At 44.1% G+C, this 10,000-nt stretch overlaps 1 protein-coding gene across 1 annotated transcript in view; it reads right to left on the reverse strand.

Moving 5' to 3' along the window:
* zgc:136908 (Transitional endoplasmic reticulum ATPase) overlaps nucleotides 1–2,345 on the reverse strand; it is a 31,126-nt gene extending 28,781 nt beyond the window's left edge. The window contains exon 1 of the mRNA XM_063204448.1: nucleotides 1,863–2,345. Coding sequence (XP_063060518.1) covers nucleotides 1,863–1,885 — 23 coding nt within the window. The 5' untranslated portion in view covers nucleotides 1,886–2,345. The remainder of the gene's footprint in view (nucleotides 1–1,862) is intronic.
* Between the last annotated feature and the right edge of the window lie 7,655 nt (nucleotides 2,346–10,000).

The following is a 10,000-nucleotide window of genomic DNA, read 5'->3' on the forward strand; positions in this document are numbered from 1 at the left end:
TCTCTGTGAACATTTCTGACTCTCTTTTTCTCTGTCGATCTCTCTCTCTGTCTCTGTATCTGCCTTGCACACACACACACACACACACACACACACACACACACACACACACACACACACACACACACACACACACACACACACACACACACACACACACACACACACACACACAAACACACACACACACACATACACACAGACACACACACACACACACACACACACACACGGACGTGCGCGCACACACACACACACACACACACACACACGGACGGGCGCGTGCACACACACACACACACAGACGGGCACACATGCCTGTGAACTCTGCTGGCCTACTTCATATCCTCTTGAGTTTTCAAGTTTTCTATTTACTGACACAAATTGAGCCTGATGACAGACAAACAGACAGACAGGCAGGCGGGCAGGCTGGCAGACAGACAGACAGACAGACAGACAGACAGGCAGGCAGGCAGGCTGGCATACAGACAGACAGACAGACAGACAGACAGGCAGGCAGGCAGGCAGCCTTGCAGACAGACAGACAGATGGGCAGGCATGCAGGCAGGCAGACAGACAGACAGACAGACAGACAGAAAGATCTTCCAGCAAACAGGGAGAGTACTGTACAAGAAGAGAGGAAATGTGGACAGACAGGCAGACAGACAGACACAGACAGATACAGATGGACAGACAGACAAAATCGTAACCCTGATTTTGTCGAGATGGAACATCTGATTCAGTTGGAGGTAATCAGAGGTAGTCAGCACAGCAGTCATCTGTGGTGTTTGGCTGCGGCAGGAGTCGCTATGTGCATTTCAGTGGCCTTGTTTACATCATGTTTTACAGTAATTCCTTAATTCAGAATTAAATAGTTCCGTCAAGCACGTTCATTTCATTCTAAATTGGGAAGTGTATACATGATGTTTTCAAAGCAAAATTAAGTTTTATGCTGAATTAAATTGAGTTCATTCGGAATTCAATGATCCATGTAATCGATGTCAGTGATAGGTTAACTGTAAATCATTGTGATTTATTTCATTGTTGACGCAATCACGGCTGAATGAAACACGTTTGTCTGTTATATACTGTCAAAATTGATGCAGCTATTTCCAGACAATGTCGGTGGTGGCACGTTAATTACACTTGTCTGTTCAATATCGTCATGATGTTTGTGCTCACAACTGACCTGACGAAGACCTGACAGGTCGGAAGATTGTGCCAATTTTTCACTTGTTAAATCACGACAAGGGAGCTTTTGTAGTGTGCAGATATTTCTTCTTTTTTTCTTGTGCGTTCTTTTCTATCCTGCAGCAGGCATATCCTGGGTGAAAGACTGATAAAATCGGCATGTCTGTTGAATTAGAGAATAGATTGTTTTGGAGCTGAGGGGGAAACTGACATGGAGGTGCTATAGTGGAGAGGCAGTTAGCAAGTGTGATGGCATCATTCCTATTTACCTCTCAGGGGTGTGTCTGTCTCACACACACACACTCGCATAGATGCACGCACGCATGCACAACAACAACAACAATAACAACAGCAACAACAACAACATGCATGCACGCACCCACGCACACACACGCACGCACACACAACAACAACAACAACAACAACAACATGCATGCATATGTACACAGCATTTGGTAAATGCACAACACATTTTTGGATGAAAGTCAGAAGCATGCCATGCACACACACACGGACACGCACGCACACACACACACACAACACACACACACACACACACACACACACACACACACACACACACACACACACACACACACACACACACACACACACACACACACACACACACAGAGACACACGCATTGCAACAGGCCACGATGGAAACTTACTCGGCTGACCCGGTTGCAGGCATGACTAGGCACAATCCAATCCAGCCCACACTGGTTCGGCTCCGGCCCAAACAAACAGCTACCTCCCTCAAACACACACACTCTCTCTCACACACACACACACACACACAACAGACACACACACACTAGCAGTCACACACACACACAAAGCCTAGTGGTTCTGGCGGGTTCTTTTCTAGCAGTCTCTGGTCTTGATCCAGTGTTGGTCGCGTTGACGATTCTTGTTGTTAAAAAAAAGTTCACACACACCTACCCTCTCACATACACACATACACACACACAAAAGCCTAGCAGTCCTGTCCTTCTGGTACTGATCCAGGAGTTTGTAGAGTGTGGTAGAGGGGTTCTTGGTGGCGGCGGTTCTGGAAGTTTAAAAGTCGCAGCTGTGTCGTTCGTGTTGTTTCACTCACAGCAGAGTGCGGACTGGTCGCCGACAGTTACCATGGCGAGATCGGCTGTCAGCGTTTTGGCAGCCCACATTGCCCCTCTCGCTCTCGCTCTCGCTCTCTCTCACACACACACATACATGCCCCGTGCGTGCATACACACACACACACACACACACACACACACACACACACACACACACACACACACACACACACACACACACACACACACACACACACACACACACACACACACACACACACAAGCAGTGATTTAAAAATGCCACCTCTCTCATTGGATGTCAAGCACAAATATTCCCTCGCAATCTCTTGTTTTCTCTCTTAAACATAAACACTCTCTCTCTCTCTCTCTCTCTCTCTCTCTCTCTCTCTCTCTCTCTCTCTCTCTCTCTCTCTCTCTCACACACACACACCACACACCACACACACACACACACACACACACACACACACACACACACACACACACACACACACACACACACACACACACGCAGTGTGAGAGACCAATGTTCCAAATATCATATGATATCCCTCTCCCCGATTCCTGGTGTGTATTTCATTAACACGCACACACACACACACACACACATACACACACACACACACACACACACACACACACACACACACACACACATACACACACACACACACATGTGCGCGCTCAAACAGCACTACCCCCCCCCCAACCCTTCCGACTGTGAGGCTTCCTTTTTTACTTCTGTACATAGACACTGTATGTGTGCTCACTCAAAATGAAAGAAGAATGTCGGCCTATCAGGCCTTGACATGTTGTTGGTATAGGGTGACCAGATTTTTGTAGTCTGAAACCGGGACACTTCGTGCGTGACTGAAGGACAATATTTGGCGGACGGGTCTGGGGGTCCTCCCCCAGGATTTTTAAAAAAAATTTAGATGTCATTTCCTGCATTCTAATCAATTTTAGAGGGAGGAATGACAAATCGCTCCTTCAGACTTTCTATACAAGCGCTGGCTGCCATTAATTGTGGCAGGTAAACATGTAATCTTTTCGATATATTTACCCTGATAGACATGGCTTAATGTAGAAGGTGGCCAAAACCGGGACTTATTTGTGTCCCTAGAGGGTTTGCTCAGGACCTGGGACACACAACTCCAAACCGGGATTGTCCCGGTTAAACCGGGACGTCTGGTCACCCTATGTTGGTACCTGGTAAGAAGTCGTAGCGTTTGGCACAAATAACAAGCTAACCCTTAGGGTCAGAATTTTCGAGTGTTTGCTGTAAAGTAGGCTTAAGGTCAGATTAGACTTCTGCAACTGCGCTCGTCAAAACTCGCATGGGAGTGGCCACGAACCAACATTGTATTCATGCATCTGCGAGTTCTGCGAGGTCCGAGGTCTCGTCGCGAGCCACATTTGAAATTGCGCGATTAGGCTACTTTCACTACATTGAAAGCACTGCGGTCATTATTAAGCAATGTTGCTTTCTATCCCGGTTAGCTAGGTATTTTCACACAAATTGCAAAGGCAATGCACTGGTATCATTATTTGACATACCCAGTCTGTTTTCACGAGCAGAAAATGCAAGCATGTAAAGACAGTTGATTCTGCCGATGTGTGTTTACATTCGGTGGAGGAACGGTAGTAAAACCGCAGGCATTGTGCCAGGAGTGCTCAACTGATGCATTGTTTGTTACTTAGCTTGTAGCTTCGTGTATTTACACACATTTACACACAAGGCATTAATAAAGTTTTTAACAGAATACAGCTCTGCTCTCGCAAACTACTGGCATTGCGCTGCCACAAGAACAGAACAAGGAAGTAGCGAGACAACCAATCATAGCGCCTTTTTGTCTGCGTACTCCGCGTCCGTCCGACGGATAGTTAGAATTTTTTCGAGGCGCTCGACGACGGGCGCAGAGCCTCTGAGAGGGGGGCGTGGACTCGCATAGACAGAAAACGGACGGACGCAGATTCTATACGTCCGAAGCATAAATCTAGCTTAAGTCAGTTAGCAGACCTTTGGAGACTTTAGGTTGAGAATCAATGTTCCCTTGGCGCTGTTGATGTAGCCTGGGCGAAAGCCGACTGTTGACTCCGTCAAACAGTCTGGCAAAAGCTAAGAGGAATCCGTCTCCGTGGAGGGTGGGAGATGGTCTGATCTTACTCTGCCGTTTAAATTCATTAGAGTTCCGAATTCAAATTAAATTCAAATTGTGCTTTATTAGCATGACTGTTACGATAAAGTGTTGCAAAAGCATACAAATCACAAAACAAAAGTGTGAATAGTGTTACCTTAGCCAATTAGTAACAGACTTCGCGGGTGAGTTCTGCATTACCACTCTCAAATGTTTGCTGATTGGCTAAACAGTGAGCGAATCGAGCTAGGAGGCTTTCGCCAGACTAGGTGCGCAGCCACCTTTGGGTGGAGTACATACTGTAGGATGGCGTCGCCAAGCTACTGTTGATGAAGGGGGAGGGGACAACGCCTCCTTAGGAGACCAAACTTGATCTCACTCCTTTGCATTGGGTGGGTGGAGTTTGAATGATCTTACTGTACTAAGAAAATCTTACCACATTGCCAGACACAAATATTAATTAATTCAGTTTGTCTAGTTACTTACTAGTATACTCATAATATCACTCCAAAATTGGTTTTCTTGTTGGAATTGGTTGAATGTCCTGTTGAAATATAAGAAATATATTGACTCTTGACTCTGAAGAAGACACAGGTGCATCGAAACGTCAGTCACTATGTGCATCAAAAAATAAAAAAAACTCAAATAGTATGTTGTGTGCTCCGGTCATCCCTGGGTCTAGTCACTGAGAAGTAGCCCAGTCTTTCTTCATAAGAAATATATATTTCTTTTTTAATGTTTCAATGGAATGTCCAGATTTATTCTCCAAAAAAGCTTTTATTCATTACAAAAACATACAACTGAACACACCGACAGACACACAGATTCACACACTGACCGTCAGACGTATTATTACAGACACAAAGGTGCAAATACAAGATGACCACTCTCTGTCCAACCTTATAGCCAATGTCTTTGAGTGCCGTTACGTACGAGGAATATTACGACTTTAAACAAAATGGTGGCAGTATTGGGTTTGAGCATGACTGCTTTCCAATATGTGAGCGCCTGTGTGTGCTTGTGGCCTTGCGTTTTGCTGACACCCCACCTCCGGGGAGAAAACATTTACGTTCATCCGCAGTCAGCCAAGCCACAACAAGTTTTTGGGGGACTATCCTTCATTCATTATGCCGAATGCAAATGAGAAAATGACAATAGAATTGCGCTTTTGCAAGATATTGAAATACACTTCTGTCATCAGTGACATCATCTTGAGGCCACAACCATGTAAGGGAGCAAGGGAGGACAGGAGTCTGGATATTAGAAAGCACCCAATTAGTCATGTCAACTCTTTCAGAATGTGCCCATGTTTTCGGAAATTATGCAGAACCCTTAATATGCACACAAGTAAATGGAATATTCCGAAACGTGTTGGAAACTGAATACTGACAACGTTCTGTTTGGAAGCGGAATAATCTTTGCATGTAGCTTTGCTCAATAGGTTGCCTTATAACATGATTTCAGATTTTTTTATTATTAGAAAAGCAAACAAAACCTAAACAAAATAATCAAGACAATTCTGTCCGACTCCACCCCCAATGTCAACAAGTTGCCCTTGACACATCATTTCAGTTATTTTCTTATTTTTTTCTCATACAAAAAACAAACAAAAACAATAAAACAAACAAAACATCTTCAGTCACAAGCATTTCCTGCTTTAGTTACTAAAACTGGCATGGTCAAAGTGAATTGAGATGAACATTGATTATTGATTGATTTATTTATTGCACACAATGTGGATGCAAAGCAAGACCAATGCAGGACTGAATTAGTTTGATCCTTAGGTAGATCTCAAGCTGGTTAGTGAACCCAACTGCATTGACAACGTATCTCAAAGACACTTTTTAATTATTTTAAAAAAAAAATCTCACTTGGTGCATTAGCATGGTTTTACTTTTCCCTCGTACTCATTTCTGGAACTGCAAAATGGAGAAATGTTTAGTGGAAGGAGATGATTTGACACCTCTGCCAAAGAGCCTCATCTCTATGCATAATAACAGCAACTGAAACACACATATCACTGTAATAATAATAATAATAAATCCGTCTAAACCAAGGCAAGGCAAAATGTTAAGAGATTTAAACACACTTATTTTCCTTCAACTTTTCAGCCGATTGCGGTACAAAATGCTGGTGAAAACATTACATACATGTCGCTTAAACTTGTTCTGTTTCTTTTTTCTCATTATTATTCTTCACTTGTTTTTACACATTCTTCTTTACATATGTCAGTTCATTGACTCCACACACCAAGAGGAGTTGGGGATGGGGGGTGGGGGTACACAGTTGTCAGGGACGACCATGCCTCTCCCTGATTGGCTGGTAGGCTGGTAGCCCATGCGTCATTGGACGAGAAGACAAGAGATTAAACATTTGTATTTACAAGGTTAAAGGGAGGAGTTACTCTACCGTTGCATTAATATTTAAACCTACAGCTAGGTTATAAACCTTAATTATAACATTCTAGAATTGTAACATTCTAGAATCATACTCACACCTGATCGTGGAACAGGTTCTCATTCTGATTCTGGAATCAGCCACTGAAGGCACAGTATGCCAGTCAGTCAGTAAGTGCCAAATGTAATGCTCACAGGAAACAGCCATTTGCTTTAATTAAGAGGGAAAAAAAACATGTATTGCCATAAGAAATGTGGAACCCTCTTCGGAGTTGGGCCTAAATTTGCCAGTGAGGACTCCAAGTAGCTAAGCATCCTGTTTTGGGGATTGTTTATTCATTTGTTTGTGTGTTTATTTAATTGGGGATTGTGGAGGGGGGCATTCAATTCCATCTTTTTGGGTGTGCATCCAAATTGGCAAAAGCGAGGAACACAGTGTTTTTTTGTTTTTAATCCTTTTTTGCATCCAAGAATGTGAAGCAACTCCACATTTGTTAACTGTTAGCAGTCTTGCCATGTTTAAGACTTACATACATACAAAAGAAATCAATTCAGTTAGCTCCAGTTTTTTTCTTATTCTTATTATTTGCCATTCAAAAGTACATTTTGCTCAATAGAAAAAGCCACATATATACTGTACACACACATAAACACAAAAGCTTATACAGTATTTACCTGGCTGACGTTGGAACAATTTGCAACTTTGTAACTCTCAGAACAAAGATAGAACGTTAGAAGACTCTCGCTCGCTCACTCGCTCACTCACCCACTCCCACACATACGCACACACAGATACATATATGTACAACTTTGTGCAATAAGCAAAAAGGAAGCTATCCTTTAGGGACAAAGAAAAGGTACCATAGACATACAGAGTGATGATTAGTACTGGAATTATTAAATAGGCCTGTAGGTTGCTACCAGAGGAACGAAAACAAGGGGAACTGTTCACCCTAAACTGTTCCCACCAGGGGGAACCAAAGAAGGGGGAACTTTTCATCATCAACTGTTCAAACCAGGGGGAAAGTAAAGAAGAGGGAACTGTTCTCACCAGGAGGAACCAAAAAGGGGGAACTGTTCATCATAAACGGTTCCTATTGGAGAACCAAAATGCTTATCCCCCATTTCATTACGTCATTGTGTCTAGACAAGACATTATTGGAGGAACTCAAATCCTTGTGTAGGACTGAAGGGGAGGACTAGTATTCTTCTGGTGGGGTCGAGGGACTGGGGGGAACTATTCTTCTGGTGGGACTGGGGGACTGGGGGGAAATGTTCTTCTGGTGGGACCATGAGTAATGGGGACTTAGGCCCAATCACAATGTTAAGTGTTCTAGCCTTGCTAGGATGTGAAACGCCTGGTGATTGGATACTCCGTGGAGTTCAGCAAAGAGTATCCAATCACTGGGCATTTCACGTCCTAGACAGGCAAGAACACTGGGCATTGAGAAAGGGCCTTAACCTGCGTTGAGTCAGTCAAGTAAGGGGAAGAAAAGACATTCTTAATTGTGCCCTCTTTTACTAGTTCCCAAAGGCTTTAGAAAGAACTTCAGAGTAGAACACACGCCGGTGTGTACAAGTGGTGTGTGTGTGTGTGTGTGTGTGTGTGTGTGTGTGTGTGTGTGTGTGTGTGTGTGTGTGTGTGTGTGTGTGAGAGAGAGAGAGAGAGAGAGAGAGAGAGAAGGAGAGGGAGAGAGAGAGAGACAGAAAGAGAGACAGAGGGAGAGACAGAAAGAGAGAGAGAGAACATATGTCTGTACTGTATGTGTCTCTGTGTGTATGCGTGCATATGTCTGCTGGTACATAGTTATTGCTGAACCTGATCTGGTGGTGGCTTGTGTGGTTAAAGTGTGCCCCCTGCAGGTCAAAAATGGCCATTGCCACAGGAAGGGAAGCATGTGTGCCATGATGCTACAAGAAATTGTCCTGCACAAAAAGGGGGGTGGGAGGGTGTGGGCGGTGCAAATGGGTTCGTTTTCCGGGGCCCAGGGAGAAGGGGCACAGAATTGGGTCCTCATTACATTGCATGTATTGGATGGGGGGCCTTTTCAGATTACTTTTTGTCCTGGGGCCCGACCAAAGCCCTGCATACAACATTCCATCCATCCATCCATCCATTCCATCCATCTTTTTTTCTTCTTCTTCTTCTTCTTCTTCTTCTTCTTCTTTTCAGTGTCTTTTGTTCGATATCCATTCAACACTCGTGTCCTGTTTTTCAGTCCAATTGTTTCCGGTTGGTGTCCACTTCCATGTAAGTGATCCACTGATAATCCACTTTTGCTCCACAGTGCAGCAGGCTACAATCAAAGGCCGTGCCTGAAAACCATTCTCTCAGCATACATAGTCCGTACTACATAGTACACACTACATAGTACACAATACAGTACATACTGTAGGAATCCAGTTGTATTGTTTGTGTAGGCTGCCCAGCTTAGTGCACGAGCTACATAGAGAACAAGTAACCATTTGGGATGAAGTCGCAGTGTATCTGAATGCCTCAAGGAGTATTAAACATTCAAGGCTAGGCTACAGTCCTCATCATAAAGTGGTATTGTTTTTGTTCTCCATATAGCCTACATACAGTGCACCAGGGAAGCCAACAAGGGGACGACGACAGAGGGGACAGTTGTCCCGAGCCCAGGGCCAGAGAGGGCCCAGATTTGGGTTCTCATTGCATTGTATGTATTGGGGGGGTGGGGGGGGGGATTTCAGTTGAATTTGTCCTGGGCCCAGACAAAGGTGTCAGTGGCCGAGCAGTGCGCTCACAAGTCATGTATTGCCCAAGTGGAGATTTTCGGATTTAAAGGCTCCTCTTTCAATCTCCATAAACAAAAAGGAGTTGCCGTCGAGCAAGAAACAAACAACAAAATGTCATGTGAGGACTATTCAAATGTATGAATGAAGAGTAGATGGGGGTAATAATGAGGAACTCCTGTTCCCCGTTCATTATTTTTTTCCCCAGGAAGGAATATGACAGGCAATTACCCACTTTGTTCAGCCAATTACGTCATCTGCAGGTACAGCTGATGCATCCTATTGGCTGCTTGCCTGTGATGGACAGCTTGACTCAACTGTCCCAGCCAATAAGATGAAGCCAACAAAAGATTTCTGTGAAAAGTCTCCTTCTTCGGGAAGGAATGGAATAGCACTCCTCTTGTCTTTCACTGCTGGAATGTTCTACTTTTTTTCT

Source organism: Engraulis encrasicolus, chromosome 1 (assembly GCF_034702125.1).
Source record: "Engraulis encrasicolus isolate BLACKSEA-1 chromosome 1, IST_EnEncr_1.0, whole genome shotgun sequence".
NCBI classification, from domain to species: Eukaryota; Metazoa; Chordata; class Actinopteri; order Clupeiformes; family Engraulidae; genus Engraulis; species Engraulis encrasicolus.